General features: G+C 49.4%; 1 protein-coding gene across 6 annotated transcripts in view; it reads right to left on the bottom strand.

The window, feature by feature from the left end:
• Nucleotides 1-15,651, bottom strand: part of LOC125954416 (nuclear hormone receptor FTZ-F1) — a 161,629-nt gene that overhangs the window by 78,861 nt on the left and 67,117 nt on the right. Inside the window, exons 1-3 of one of the 6 annotated variants that reach the window (XM_049684727.1) lie at nucleotides 13,668-13,962; nucleotides 9,511-10,063; nucleotides 7,097-8,872 (exon numbers count right to left, since the gene is read on the bottom strand). In XM_049684727.1, coding sequence (XP_049540684.1) covers nucleotides 7,097-8,579 — 1,483 coding nt within the window. In that variant the 5' untranslated portion in view covers nucleotides 8,580-8,872; nucleotides 9,511-10,063; nucleotides 13,668-13,962. Of the gene's footprint in view, nucleotides 1-7,096; nucleotides 8,873-9,510; nucleotides 10,064-11,143; nucleotides 11,310-13,667; nucleotides 13,963-15,651 lie in introns of those variants that run through there. The other 5 variants (XM_049684731.1, XM_049684728.1, XM_049684729.1 and 2 more) reach the window with 5 other exon arrangements.

Raw genomic sequence — 15,651 nt, 5'->3', positions numbered from 1 at the left:
TAGGGGAAAACCATCGCCATCGAGCGGCTCGGCACGTGCCACGTGTTTCCTGCGCTCCGAAGCTGTGTCCGTCCCGAAGGAACTCATTTTCCAAAATGCACCTTGCGGGACTCTCGGTATTTTCTCGAGCAACTCACCATACTGCTACCTGTATCAGGTATCGGGGGTTCGAACAACCCCTACAAATGGCCTACAATTTGAGGGATCAGTTCATGCTATTATTCCATAAGCTGCGAGAGAAACATTCTGTCCCCATCGTAAAGCCCATCTTTATCCTGGATTCCTTCCTTCTTTCATCCATCAACCAAACAGTACTTATTAATTCCCTGTCACGTGTAGAGCATGCGTTCTTAGCAATGATTACCATCAACGAAATGGAAATGTAGGTCATTCGATAGTACCCACCGACACCCAATTACACCCAGCAGTCAATATACCTGACGTTAATAATTTACGAGCTGTGTTGGAATACACACACACACACACACAGACGCACACACTCACTAGTGGCCAGCCTGTCGATTATCATTAAAATTTAATTCAATTGATGACACCGTAAGGGGCCCCTTCGGCCTACGGCAGGACGAGATGGGCGTGTGAGTGCGGAGTAGTGTGTCCTGGCCAACCGGTTTCACGCGGTGCACTGCATCGCCATTACTAGTTCACGGTTACGAGGTGACCCACTAACACCGATCGCTCGAGGGGAATCCCTTTGCCGCCAACTCACCGGCTGCGTGGTGGTGACCCTGCGGAATGGATTTTCTTTCCAAAAACCGAACGCCACCCACCGAGTGCTAGTGCTCACAGTGTACACGGCGAGAGCGTATTGTGAGCAGGTTGATGTGAGAATATTCGTGAATTAGAGATGCGGTTGGTAGAGTAGAATGGTTTGCAAGGGTTCGTAGTAGTGGCTTTCGAGTGAACCGAGATGTGTACTTGGCGCAAACTTTGCCCATTGTACTAGCCCAGAGAAATCCTTCTCGCCTGATGCCTTGTACTGTTAATAATCGGTTCATTATTAACAATGAAGTCTACGTATTTTTATCAAACACAGAATTGAGCTTTTTTGGAGCAAGTGGTAAACGGTAGTATCGAAAAGATATTCACGAGTGATCGTAGAAAATTTGAATCCGTGTGAATTGCTGCTTGTATCCAACGTGCGTTTGAATCTATTGTAGAGGTGGTACTTTGAGTAGTAAACTAAAAACAAGCTATGTTCCTAGTATAACAGAATTAACTATTCATAAACGTTTGATCAATTATAGTAGGACGAGAAGAACAATTGAAAAAGTTGGAAAGAAAACGATTTTTTCTGCGTTTTTTTGCCCTTTCTTCACGTCGAGCTTTCAGGAGTTCATTTTGAGCTTTCATGGGTTCATTTTGAGCTTTTCGAGCTTCGCTATTGCAGCGCCATCTTGCAGTAAGCGCTGTAAGTTCAGTCAGGGTCATTTTGAAAAATTGTATTTTAACGGTAGTTTTTTAGAGTAAAATTATATGATAACTAATGGGCTTATTGCTAAATGCATTGAGAAGGGTTATGTTGACGATCCTCCTAAGGTAAGGATCTCCACAATCGACTGAAATAAGGTTTGCGGCACAGTCATTCAGACCACAAATCCAAGATTGAAAAAAAGGCTAGACCAAACCTTTGGTACATCATTTCTATCTGTTCCAACATGGTCCTGTTTCCTCAGTAAAAACCAACATCCTTCCACGGGCTGCACGGATCACTCTGCGAAAGAAGCATGTGTCGCTCCCGGGGTGGTATCGGCACCCTACGCCCATTGAATCCGTAATGTTCTTTGTGTCTGGCACACTTTACGCACGCCGACATCCTGCCCATTCAGCGTATAAATAACGAAATGTTTCATCAAACAAATCGCGTAAAAGATGGCAGCCCCCTACGGTTCACAGCGCAGCCGCGCACCACCGGCGCTGCTGTCACCGGGTACCGGTTGACCTTGAACGAACGAAGGCTCAAGACGGGGTGACAAAACAAACGAAACTGAAAGAAGAAAAAAATGGTTTGAACACTCCGCCGGGGTCCGCTGGAGTGACATCGAACGGCAGCAGCAAAGGAGTGCGTTCGTGTTCGTCTTCTATCGCTAGACGAACAGGAAGTTGGTCCACATGTTTTCCTCGGTAGCGCCGCTGATGGTAGCCGCTATAAATTACTATATAAAAGAGAACCAGCTCTATCTACTGGGGAATACCGCAACAAACCAACGCCGGCAAATCGGTCGAACGAAGGAGAATTGACTCACAAATGCGTCAACCGTCTGGCTCAAACTGCATGCGCAATGCTCGCACTCCATCAGCAGCAGCAACAGCATCAGTTACATCGTCTGATGTCGCATTCTCTGGACACTGTTTACACACACGGCGCTGTTTAATGGTTGGTCTTGGCCACGGTATCAGTGGCATCCATGATAGCTACAAGATGTAAACCAGTTCCTTACTCGATAAATTCTGGTTCCGGATGATAGGACCCTGTTCTTTTAAAACATACCAAAACAGTTACTATTAGAAAAACAAATTGAAAGCAATCGAAATAAATATTCTAGCTAACTGATGCAAAACACATTAAAAGTAACTAATTTTCTCATTCCTTTCGACGATTTCGACTAAAAAGTTTAAGTGTTGTGCGTGCTATTAAACAATAACCATAAAATTCTCAGCATAGGGTCTCCCGCGGGACAACACCGAACTGCCCATAATTCAAATCCTGCGGCACTGTTTGACCCAAACACAGTGTAATACATTACATTCGCCCTCCCGTTTACGCCATCAGCACTCCATTCTTTATCGATTTTTAAGCTACGACCGCCATACCCCGCCATTCTTGCAGAGGTGAATAATAACAAGCACATTTTCATGTGCTTCAAAACAAACTCTCGAGAGTAACATTTTTACGGCTAAACCGAAAACAAACCTCCAGTCCAGCCCGATCGCCACGAGTGCTCAACATTCGAACGAAGGCCCCAACACCACACCATCATCATCAGAGCAGAGCGAATGGGTAAGCATTTATGTTTTGGTTCCCTGGTTCTCCACACAGAATTTAGCGCCGAAACGGCCCCTAAAGTGTGCGCTCTTCCTAGGTTCGCATCTCACGGGGTCCATTCTAGACCTTTTCCGTCGGCAATAATCATAGGCAAACCACCACCACCACCACCACTGGGCCCCCGAGGAATCGGAAAGGAACACACTCACACTCACACCCCTCTCATCAACACCCCACAGCTGCAGAGTGGCGGTGGTCGTTCTTGCGAAACAAAACCGGTTCGGTTGGCTCTAGTAGAACCCCACCACACAACAACAGCCCAGAGCCCGGAGCCCGGAGCGAATCCGTTCGCGTAAGCGAAAGCGAAATGCAAAACAAGGAAATGGTCGAGGGAACGAGGAATCTATACGAGCCGCCATTCGGTAGAGCAGCAGCCGAAACCGGAAGGTATTTATGACGGAGATTTATATGCACGATCCCTTCCTGAAAATGGTGCTTGCTACCCCAGCATTCGTCGGTGCCGAACATGGAAAGAAGGAAAAAAACGCTACCACGGAGCACAGAGCGTCGTGTTGTGCTGTGTTCCTGCAAAACAGAGCTCTCGCTCGCGTTACAAATACGAAAAATCGATCATTCCGTAGAATCATCGGAATTAATTGATGATCCAAGGAAACAATCCACTCTGCTTCCATGGCAGGGATGGTCACGGTTTACTGATCGATCGAAAGGTCGAAACGGATTCAGAGAAAAACAGCGGATGACCTTTTTGGGGACAATTTTCGTTTAATAACCTAATAAACTAAGGCCGTAAAGGTCGTAAGTAAGTGCATGTTAGGTGGTAGGCGAGCATAAACTCCAAACAGCCACCAATGCAGGCTTTCTTTGCACCGGGGCTTTAATCCGGAAACGTCAAGCTGGCCATCACTCTGCTAGCAACAGGTTGCTGCGTCGGTTGTTAACCAGATCGCAATAGTCATTGTAGCTCCACTATCCAAGCAACCCGATGCTTAAGCAACAAAATATTGAATAAAAATTTTACTTTTTGGGTCAAGTTGCCACTGCCTGCCATGCTTGCTATTCCGGCAACGGAATGCCCCTGGGACTGCATCTGCGCAAACAATTTTAATTGATATATTCCAACCCACTCACCCTATTAAAAAAAACCCCCCAAAATGCGACACCACGCATCGCAAGAACTAGGTCACCAAACGTTCGTTATCAATCTACCCACACACAAAACCCAAAAACGGGCACATTTAGACGGTACGCTGCTCAGCGCACTCTCAACGACGACGACGACAACGATGATGACATCGAAAATTGTGTTGTTGAATGATTACAAGCAGCAGCAAGCGACAGGCAGGCAGGCAGGTCGAGTTTGGAAGGTTGCCAAAAAACGCGGACCAAAGTGCTTGCTATTTCATCCGTACACCCGCCCACCCACACACACATCCAGCATCTTCCTCGACCGCGGTTCCGGAAGCGCACCGTGGCAGATATGGAAACTAGGTCACATCAACACACACTACCAACGGCGATCCATAGGCGGAGCTTTCTGTTACGAATGCCTGCGTTTATGTGTGTGTGTGTGTGTGTGTGTGTGTGTGTTTGTGGAACTTCAAACCGTATCGATAGTAGCCAAAGCGGGAGCAACTGATAAGCCGCTGTGCGCTGGTGTGGCGCCCTATTCCCCCCGGTCCCAATTAGTAGCCGCTTGAGGTAGGAACACGAGCCCCCTTCGGATGCGGTGGTGGTTGCCCCCACCGCCTGTGGGGCACCCTGCGACGGACGAAACTCGTTGGTAGTTGTGGCAGGTCCGTGGCATGACACATGCGCACAAAAGGATACTCTCCACTTCTGGAAACCAAGTGTCGACCCCAAGTGGCCCGTCGGAATCGGTGAACTTGCCCTGAATACCGAATTCCACAGCGTCGTTGGCAGGTGAAATGGAGTTACTTTGTTGGTTAAGGTCAAGCCACCCTGCCCTTCAGAATAGCTCTCAAAATGTTTTGAATTCTAATTACCGTTCGAAAATGGCCGTTCCGACTCTTCTATACTCCACATCCAGCAACCAAGACCGGGGAAGGTTGAAAATGATTTCTAAAATTTCATATTGTCGCATCTCGTGCGTTGCATAAACTAAATAAATCCCTAAAAGTCCTTAATTTAAATTGAATTTTACTAACTCGCTTCCGTCGTCGTCCCCGTGTACCAACCGGCGCAACTGCACCTGTCCTGGCGTCTCCATCTGGTTGCCACCGTTCGCAGTAAATAGTGTTCGGGCTAGGTCAACGTAGTTGGCGACGCCATAGGTAGGTGCGCGTGCGAGCATGGAAACAACCTTTTTCGGGGGCTTCTAGTCCGGCTCGTGGCAATAGATGTATGTGTGTGTGTGTGTATGCGTATGTGCGAGTTGACCTACTTTTCGCGTTGACTGCTTGGCAACCAACAGCAGGCGCCACCATGGTCTCTCCACCACGGATGCGCCGCCGCCGTACAAATGCTTTCGCTCTCTCTCTCTCTCTGTCTCTCGCACTCTGCTGTTTCCCCCTGTAGCTGTTTCTTTCTTTCACTCTCACTCTCTCACTCCTGCAAGTCACCACCAGATGGCGCTTCCTGACTACTTATCCTCGAATAAATAGGACCCATTTACCACCAATCGAAACACCCAGAGCCGAAGCCAGTGCTAGTGCGTTCTCGGTAAATGGAAATTGGCCTTCTCGCTCTCACTTCCGGTCACACACACACACACACACACACACACTTATTCGCTCGCTCACTCGCTCTGGAGGTGGAGAGTAGTATACAATGTATTTCACGCATGACAGCCAAGCCGGCAGAGATATGGTGGCAAGTCGGTTGGCAACGCATCCGTATGAAGGGTCAGGAGCAGAGCACAGCCTACTGTGGTGTTGGTGTGTGCAGTGCAACCCCGAATGAAGATGTCAAGTTCAGCGTTCGTTTTGAGGTTAGGGTTTTTAGGGTAACACTGTCGTCATTGCCACTAGGGCAAGGTTTGTCCGGGCCCTTGCCGGGACCATGGTCGCAACACCGGCCCCAGGGTCGAACTGCCTTGCCTGCACGCGGTGGGTCCCGGGATGGATCGATCGACGCGCGCTGTTCAGCATCGATGGTGTTAGTTTGGTTGTAACCTGCCGTGACTGTAGCTAGAAAAATCATTACAATCCGGGCAAATGGCCACGCAAACAGCATTCTATTTTCGGTGACCACACGCTCCACGAGCTCCACTCGCACCGGCCAATACTCTCTCCTACCGATACCGGTACCCTCCCTACCTGTCGATTAATCGACGAAGGAGCCAAAAGTGTGTTTCATCATTTTGAATTGAATCTCCGAAACAATGGTCACTACTGTTTAACAAAGTCGATTGCTAGACACGTTTCTTCTAACATTTTCCAACAATCCAACCCCGACAGAGGAGGTTGCTGTTGGTCTATGAAAGACACGATTACCGCGGTGTGCCTTTACATCTTTACAATTCACACTACTACTGCTGCTACAAACGCTTATATACTTCCCACCCGGGAGCTTGTTTGGAATTGGAGGGGTACAAATCCAATTTCTCGCTCCTCAGGCCTCGCCCTGAGAGGATCCCTCGAGAGGTTAGTGAGGGTAAGACGGTGAAAATAGAAAAAATAAAACGACCGGAATGTAGATCGATTTTTTGGACTCTCGCACTTGCACATCGGCCAGCAGCGAGTGGAATGTTTAATTTCTACGAGACTCAATCGATTGTTGGAGATAATATTACTACACACAGAAAACCCTTATGTAAGTAACAATGTGGATTTTAAAGATCCGCCATTCTTTGCAGACGGTTGACATTCTTGACAGAGTGAATACAGTCAACACTTTAAAGCTAAATGAGATCCTGTGTTTATTAAACATATCGACATAATATAACCTTCTAGTCTTAGTGATGCTATCGCAGCACTAGTTTCAATCAGTCGGTGGACTCGCAATCGAACATGGCAGCTTGAAAATGTCCTTAGAACTCTCAAAAGAACAAAGGCATAGACGATGGAACTATGCAAAGTGGTACAGTAAAAAAAGCAATGGTTAACGACTTACCGTCGGACTCCTCGGCGTAACTGCTACCATCTTCCGGGATCTGGATATCGATCGCTTCGGTCAGGTTAGAGGATGCGTCGTTATCGGCGGCAAGGTTGGCCGCAATCACTGCACCCAACTCCCCTTCCGGACTGCCTTCCGGTATGCTGCTGCTACCAACGATGGCCACCGTACCGTTCCCCATCGAGGAGGCCTTCGACGTTGACGCAATCAGCTGCGTCGTGGACGTGCTCCCGATGGTCGACGAAGAACAGGACGGTGTGGCGATGGCCGATGAGGACGACGATGTACAGGGTGTAGAAGAGGACGCCGAGGCGGATGCGGGTATGGCCGCCGAAGAGGAGGAAGAGGACGAGGAAGTGGAGGATGATGCGGTCGCCTGCTGGAGCACCGTAATACTGGACGACGATGAGGAGGATGAGGATGATGATGATGATGATGATGAGGTCGGTTGCAGATCACCAGCCAGACCACCACCACTACCGCATAGGATCATCTGATCCTCACCACCAACTCGGCTAGCCTCCTCAACCTCCTCGACCACCACCGAACCATCTGCGGCTGCGAGGGAAGCGGCCGACAGTTGGAGACCATCGGCGCCAATGAGCGATCCATCCACCACGTCCACGACCGTTCCTTCGAGACCGTCGGGCAGGGACGAAATAAAGGACGTGATCGTACCGCTCGTCGTTGTCGTGGCCACGGCCGTGGTGATCGAATTCTGGCCAAGCAGCAGATCCGCAACACCGCTTGTGGAAGCCACCGTCAGTAGGCCTGAGTCGGACTCCCGGATCGGGCTCGAACCACTCGTAACGATCACATTTGTCGAGGAACTTGGTTGATGATGATGATGATGATGATGCTGTTGTTGTTGGTGATGTTGCTGCTGTTGCTGCTGCTGCTGATGATGATGATGGTGGTGGTGTGGCTGATGCTGTTGCTGTTGTTGCTGCTGCTGCTGCTGAACATGATGATGCAACTGATGATGAACGGTGTGATGTTGCTGTTGCTGGTGATGATGGCCCTGAAGGTGTTGCTGGTGATGCTGCTGCTGCTGCTGCTGTTGTAGATCCTGCAGCTGCTCGGCCAAACCATTACCATCGCTTACTGCTAGTATGTTCGACCCCTGGTGCTGGTGTGGTAGCAACTGTTGCCCATGCAGTTGATGATGGCCGGCATCATGCAGGAGCGATTGTTGATCTTGCAGCAGTGTCACTTGCTGGTGCTGCTGCTGCTGCTGCTGTTGCAGGTTGCTATGATGGTTGTTTCCGCTGTCCTGCTGCACAACGACATCGTACATCGACGATGACAGAGTAGGCGATGATGAATGTATACCGGGGCCCGGTGTTGGCGAGGTGGCGAGCAGCAAACTGCTGATACTGTTGCCACTACCACTCAGCACCGTACCATTGGCGTACATGATGTTGCAGGTTGCCGTCTTCGGTGAGGAAGAACCGGCCGTCGACGTAGCTTCTTCTTGCATTACTCAACCGGATGCGTTCACTTCTGGATTAACACTATCTTGGTACCAGGGATTAACACTATCTGGTACCACCTTCCAAATTAGGACTCACTCACTTCTTATGCACTGCTTTTCTTGCTCGCTCTTATAGCCCTTACCTTAGAGAATCTGTGGAAATCTCTAAGGCTCAAAAACAACACTCTACTGGAGACACTGTTTGGTAGCCATTTTTGTATCTTTTGGACCACTTTCGTCACTCCCGTTTTTTTCTTGCCCACCGTTAGTGATTATTCACCCGACACAACCGTTCTGGGCTGAAAGAAGAAGGACGAACACGATAAGAGAGAGAAATGACACCGATTAATGCACGCACACTGCACACGCACACGCACACTGGGGACACTATACTCTTCAGCACGGGTTATTCAGCTCGAGCCGAATGTCCTTGCCGTACTGACGCCAATTGCAATCTCGCCTCGCGCACCACTCACGAGGCCCTGGTGCCTCATGGTCAGCATACGCGCGAGGTGACGTTACGATATTACATCGAGTGCATCCCGGGCCTCAGTAACAGCAGCAGGAGCAGTAGCTGCTACTGCAGCGCTGGTGCTGCAGAACAACACTCAGAGAGCAAATTGGAGGACCTTCGGAGACCGATCGGACACGGACTCCGGTGCAAATCACTGTAAGAACCGCAGATTGGAACGGGTGCACTGGGCTAAACCCCAGCAGCTGTTGGCCCGATTTACCACAAACGAACGAATCCACGCTCGGTTCTCCATCTCGGCACCTGATGCTCCTGCTGTACTCTACTGGCACCTACCACCCTGAGGTGCGATGAGTTGTCATTGTCAACTGCAACGGGCGGGGGGTGTCCAACCTGGTGTGCCAAGGAAATCGGGAACTCTCTTTCTCTCTCACTCAATGCACATACACGCATACACACACAGACATAGTAGTCGCTATTTAGGCCACGGTCAGGGATGCAGGTGCGCCTCCATCGGTGGAAGATTGCCGCTGGTTCGGCCGGGAGAGCACAGCCCGGCATGCAGCCCGAGCGAGCGTGTAGCAATGCGTGCTGCGAAGCGCCTGCAAACTGCGCAAGTATATAGTTCAAGGTCAACCACGGGATGCACGGAACTCAACCTCCTCCAGGAGGACGCTGCCGTGGGAAGGGGTGGTGATGCAATTTGCTGCAGCCCGAAAATAGAGCACCACAGCTACAATGCACTTTTGTTTTGTTTTTCTTTCACTCCGCACACCGAGTAGACCGTGTTGTATATGTGTGTGTGTGTGTGTGTGTGTTGTTTGATTTCTTTCTGCTTTCAACTTGATGGTTCACACTTTAGCGAAGTAACCATTGCTAGATAGAAATTCCAAGGCAAATCGCCTTCCGGTTCCGGTTTCATACACTCACTACTACATCACGCTAATCAAGGGATAACTTCATTTTCACCACATCGTCGGTGCACCAATACAATGCTGCACAGGACACTGCAAATAAACTGACAATCGAATACCGGATATCGCACACAAAGAATGCAATGCGTTAGGGAGTGAAACAAAGGCCTCCGAAAGTAATTTTCTGGTGGCCAGTAACATAGCACACACACACACACACATACACGTACACAAAAGGCGCATTCGCGTGACACCTTGACTCACTGAACACTGGGAGCTGACAAACCTCTAGTGCTCCCGAATGGCACCTAGGTTGATTTCTAATCTTTTATCGAAACAACACTGTATCTCTCTCTCTCTTTCTTTCTCTATTGCACGTTCTCATTCACTTGCGCTATCAGTCGCTGCTGCGAGTGCTGTTGAACACATATTTTTAGCTACACGAGGGACCGACCTACACTACCAATCTTGCAATCAGCAGCAGCAGCAACGTAAAATCGTGCGAGGTCGCAGTTATGTTGCGCATGATAAGACACACGCTCCCAGCACGAATTTATGATATAGGGCCCTATTGCGAGTGTCTTGTCTTGCAAACGAGACTGCCTTACTACTGCTGAAAAAACTTAGCAGTCTTGTATAGCTTTTATGAATGAACTTGTGAATTTTTACAGCCTGATTTCAAAACAAATACTAATACTACCAAATTAGTCACCAACACCACCAAAAACCAACATCCTCCGGCCAATAGCAACGCGACTTTCAGTCTCGTTTTCAAGACTCACAGTCTGGTAGGTTTTAGCAACAGACTCTGAGTCTTGAAAACGAGACTGAAAATGGTATATTTTTTCGTTTTGGTCGTAGTTGCCATTGGAGCGAAAGATGTTGGTTTTTAGTGGTGTTGGTGATTAATTTGGTAGTATTAGTATTTGTTTTGAAATCAGGCTGTAAAAAATCACAAGTTCATTCATAAGAGCTCAACAAGACTGCTAAGTTTTTTCAGCAGTAGTAAGGCAGTCTCGTTTGCAAGACAAGACACTCGCAATAGGGCCCATAAACGTTGCGCTCTATCCATCGAGACACACACACGCACACACACACACTCTGGTGTACATTAATTACGAAACGAAAAAGAAAGACGACGGGAACGGATGATGAACGAAACGATGTGGTTTCCGTTACCGCACCCAAAGGGTAACCGAGGCAGCTCCGCGCAGCAGCGCAACGCAGGACACTGTGTCCAGGCAGGAGCACTTTCGCTCTCGCTCGCCAAAGGAACAACGGGAACGCGCGGGATCTTCACTCGGCGGGAAGTAACGGAACACTAATACCACGCAACCGACCGACCGACGACGACGACGGGAACGCAATCCCTTTGAATGTTGATAGAAAGCATAAACATAACGGAACGGAACGGAATCCCAAGAGACACAGACACAGACCAGCGCACACAGCAACTCCCGAATCCTCTTTCGCTGGCATTCGGTTCCAGCCAAGGAAACGCCAGCATTCCCCTCTAGTGTCGGGTTTCTGAACGGATCCCCTAGGAAAACATGGAAGGGTGTACCGATGAGTGGTGCAAACGTGCTTAAGGCTGGGACAGGCGGGGGGGGGGGACCTGTTACCCACGAATTGGCGGGCGAGCGCGTGCTCCACAGTGGCGGCGACAGCTCGACGATGTCTCGCACACACTGACAGCGTTTTTTTGTTCGTTTCGTGTGTATTAGTGGCCTGCTCCGCAGACTCCTTTGCCTTTTCCCCCTTCGCCCTCCTCCAGGCAAAAGGGGCAAAGAATATGTAGGTCTTTAGGGCAGAAGCGAGTGGGACACATCACCACCACTAGCAAGCGATACTCGATGACGATGACGAGATGAGTATCGGGTAATAGGGGAACTGGCGGTATTCACTGCCACACGCATACATGCTCATCTCGCGGACCACGGACCTCTCCTCTTTTTGCCTCGAGTTTTGCGAAAGCAAGAAACAGAAAAGGGACACACAAAAGGCATCCTCGCTGAACATCCTTTTTCATATCCTGTCTGTTCTTCCAATACAACCCGTTCTTTATGTCACTCTCACACACCAAAACCGAACGCCGTGGCTGTCAGACGATTCACGACGTTTCACCCAAACTTAGTAGCCCGCGGACGGGCGGCTAGGCGGCTCCATCATCTAAACAGCCGCCCGATTCGCACACACTAAGCACCACCGAACCGTACACCAGCCTACTAGTGTTGTGTGGCGGCCGTTGTTTTGCTAGTGTGGTTGTGTTACACGGAACAACAAGCAGAATCTTGCCCCCCCCCCCACCCTCATTGTTGCCGTTGGTAGTGTGTATAGCGCGCATTTTGCTATTGAACTTGATTTACTCTTGAAACGGATGACACGGTCACGAAGACACACACTCACACACACACATGCGACGGCGACGACGACGACAGCACAACGTAAACAACATTGAGGGGAGAGGTTGTTGATGGAGACACGAAGAAGGGGACCGAGGGTGGCCCGCGGTTCTCTCGTGAGAATATGATTTCCTTGTTCGCGCGTACAGTATTGGTCGAAGCATTTGCAGCGGAATTTCAACGGCATCGGTATTTTTTTTAGGATTTGTGTTTTGAACCAAATTCAATTGACAGTTTAGGTATTGTTTAGTAAAGGAAGTCCGTTTTTAAAGGGCTACTTAATAGCATTCGGATTACAAGATACTCTTTTCCGAACTTAAATTTACAGGATATTCAGCTTATCTCGAGCTATTAGAGAACTTCAATGAAGTGACATCAAGTATTAGCTTCAATTTGCTGTTCCAATTCCAACCGGCAAATGACATCCGGCTTCATCTAGCATGTCTGAATTACATTTTGATTGAAGAGCATCAACAGTTAATTAAAACCACATCAAGTTCGCAAACCCTGCAAATGCTCTGATCAATACTATGCTACCCAGCTTCTCAACGGCAAACTACACACCACACAGTGCACGCACTACCCTACCCTTCCTAACGAGCTTCAACAACTTCGCCGTCTGCGAGACAGCAAGAGGAAGACCCCCAACCAACCGAACTGCACAGAAGAGCTGAGCGAGAGAGAGCGAGAGAGTCCGAAGTCACAGCCCGCCGAAAGCGAACCACGTTTTTGTGCCAATTCTTCTTCCCGCTAGTGAAGTGTTCCGGCTAGAAGATCGGCTAACAGTGCAGCAGCATCCGGGGCCGAGCCTGCGGTGGCCGGCAATCACACAAACCATGCGAATTGAAGGTGCGAGCAGACAACACACGTCATCCACACGTCGCCAACACCTTCCTGCTGCTGCTGCTGCTGCTGACGGTTGCTGTTCTAAACAACCGCACGCGCTCGTTAAACAAGCCAGCAGGTTGGCGTGTTGGGTGGGTTGTGTTGCAATCTTGTAAAAGACATCGCAACGATCGCGACCGATCGCGACCGATCCTTCCATATTAGGCAGTGAGGCACGGACACGGAAGTCTGTTCTCCATCATCATCATCATCATCTCGGCACCGCAGGAGGAGCGAAACACCAGACGAGGCAGATACGCACAACGAAGAAAGCGAAAATGCCACTTTCCCTCTCCATTGGCCGATGGTGATGGTCTGCGTGTTGTTATTCGGTTCCCGGGGGCCCACCCCTTTTTTGCGTATTTTCGCTTTTGTTTCGCATAACACTTTCGTCACACACGCCACGGAGGCCCTCGCTTACACGCATTTTTCATCGCTCTTCCGCTTCTTCTTCTGCTGCTGCTGCTGCTGCTGCTGCTGCTCTAGGTCATCATATTAGCGGTCCGCGACGATGGTCGGCAGCTGAGCGAGAGCGAGAGTGCACACGCCGCGCCAGAAGGGGAAAGAAAAAAGGGAAAAGAAGAACGGGGACGAACGGACGAAATCCGCGGCGGGAACGTTTCACGGTCGCGCACTGACACATACTGACGGACCGGGTCGATTCTAAAATATTTAGATATTTTTTAGAACGCGGCCACAGCCACGACGACGTCGTCGTCGTGCGAAACGGGATCCCCTCGTCCCACCCCCCGAGGTTGCCTCTTTCCCCCACCACCAGAAGTACGCTAATTCTTAGTCGACACTGCGTGCGTGACACTAACACCACTAGCGAGAGCGATTCTTCCCATCGCGCCGATCTCAGCACACAGTGCACTACGCACAATCGGCAAGGAGTGATTTTAGGAGACATTTAGTAGGCTGTTGTTAACGATACGGCTACAGCTGTCACGCAAACGCGTGTCCGTTTCTGTGTTATTTACTAAAAGGATGTGCATTAAGAATCCTGGTGGTGTGGTTTGGTTTTCAAAAGTGTGACGGAACAGTATGCATGTATGCCCATCAAAATCCTTTAAAACGCATGGAAACCGTTATAGATACGAAGTAAAAATAAAATGTTTGCTTCTAACACTTCTATCTGGTGGCTTAGAATGTACATTTTACTCGTCATTTCGTATTCGGAAAACAAACACACCTACATGAGATCTGCAGCGACAGCCAAGCTGAAACCCTCTAGACCAATAGCAATCCTCCCTTAGCCTACTAGAATCGCACTACGCTAGAGATGTTTTCATTAATTGTCGACAAAGTTCTTGTGCAAACGAATTGCGTACTGCACTGTTGACACTGTGGATGTGTGTGAGAGGCGCCAACAGCGCAAACGGGCAGCAGAGCGAGCGAAGGGGTGATCTCCATCATCACACGCACACTGGCCATCGGTGCCGGTTCACAAAAGATATTACGCCGCTCGCACCGTCGAGAACTAAAGGGGCGCCAGCAACAAGCTGGTAGCGGTCCAGCACGTCCTCGTGGCGGTAAAAGCCCTTTGCCTGGAGCTGGGAATCGGGACTAAAATTGCCAAAAAAAAAAACGACGTGCTGCTTGCGCAATAACAGGAAGTTACGAATGAAACAGGGGAATTTGAACACAATCAACCTACACAGGCAACGTGCGTTGTAGTATGCAGTGGCCCCGCCATATTCCCCTCCATTGCAGCAAAACCTTATCGTGGTTCCCCATCTGATCGGTTTTAGGAGCCAGTTGCATCGCATCACCCATCCCTCCCTCTGCTGTTCGCGTCAAGTGTGTGACCAACATTTGAATTGCAACCATCATCACAAGCACAACAAACCGCGAGCGCGAGATGCTGTGGCGCACACACACACGCACATGATTTGAGGTCCAGAAAACGGCAGGCGGAAAGGGGCTAATATGCAAACATTCAACCAAAATAGAACGGCTCGACTTGAATTTTGCGAAACAAGAAAAACATCGAAAAAATGTTCGCAAAAAAACAACCGCGAATGCGCGAGCGAAGCGAGCCACGCTATCTCGCCCCAAAAACGCGCACACAAACCAATCTCAGCAAGCCGCCGAGCGGCCCCAATCTAAGCAACCAAAGGAACAAGAAGGAACAAATGGGAAGGCGAAGAAATTCGCGAAATGATTTTACACAGGAAAGGGGAACCCAGCACACATTCTCAATCCAGAACGAACAGATGGGAGGAGTGGGGGAGGAAGAGAGAGAGACAGAGAGAGAGATGAAAGGAGAACACTGTTTTAGAGCGGCAGCAGGAGAGAGAAAGAAAGAAAAGTGTCGCCTCTCCCCCTTTCCCTTCCACTTGGGAGAAGAGCTGTGTGCGTGCGTAAGAAGGCGACCGCGTGCGAACATAGAAACATACTGACAT

This window comes from Anopheles darlingi, chromosome 3, assembly GCF_943734745.1.
Source record: "Anopheles darlingi chromosome 3, idAnoDarlMG_H_01, whole genome shotgun sequence".
NCBI lineage: Eukaryota > Metazoa > Arthropoda > Insecta > Diptera > Culicidae > Anopheles > Anopheles darlingi.
Note: the sequence above shows the minus strand (reverse complement) of the source record. Positions and strands in the feature narration are given on the sequence as shown.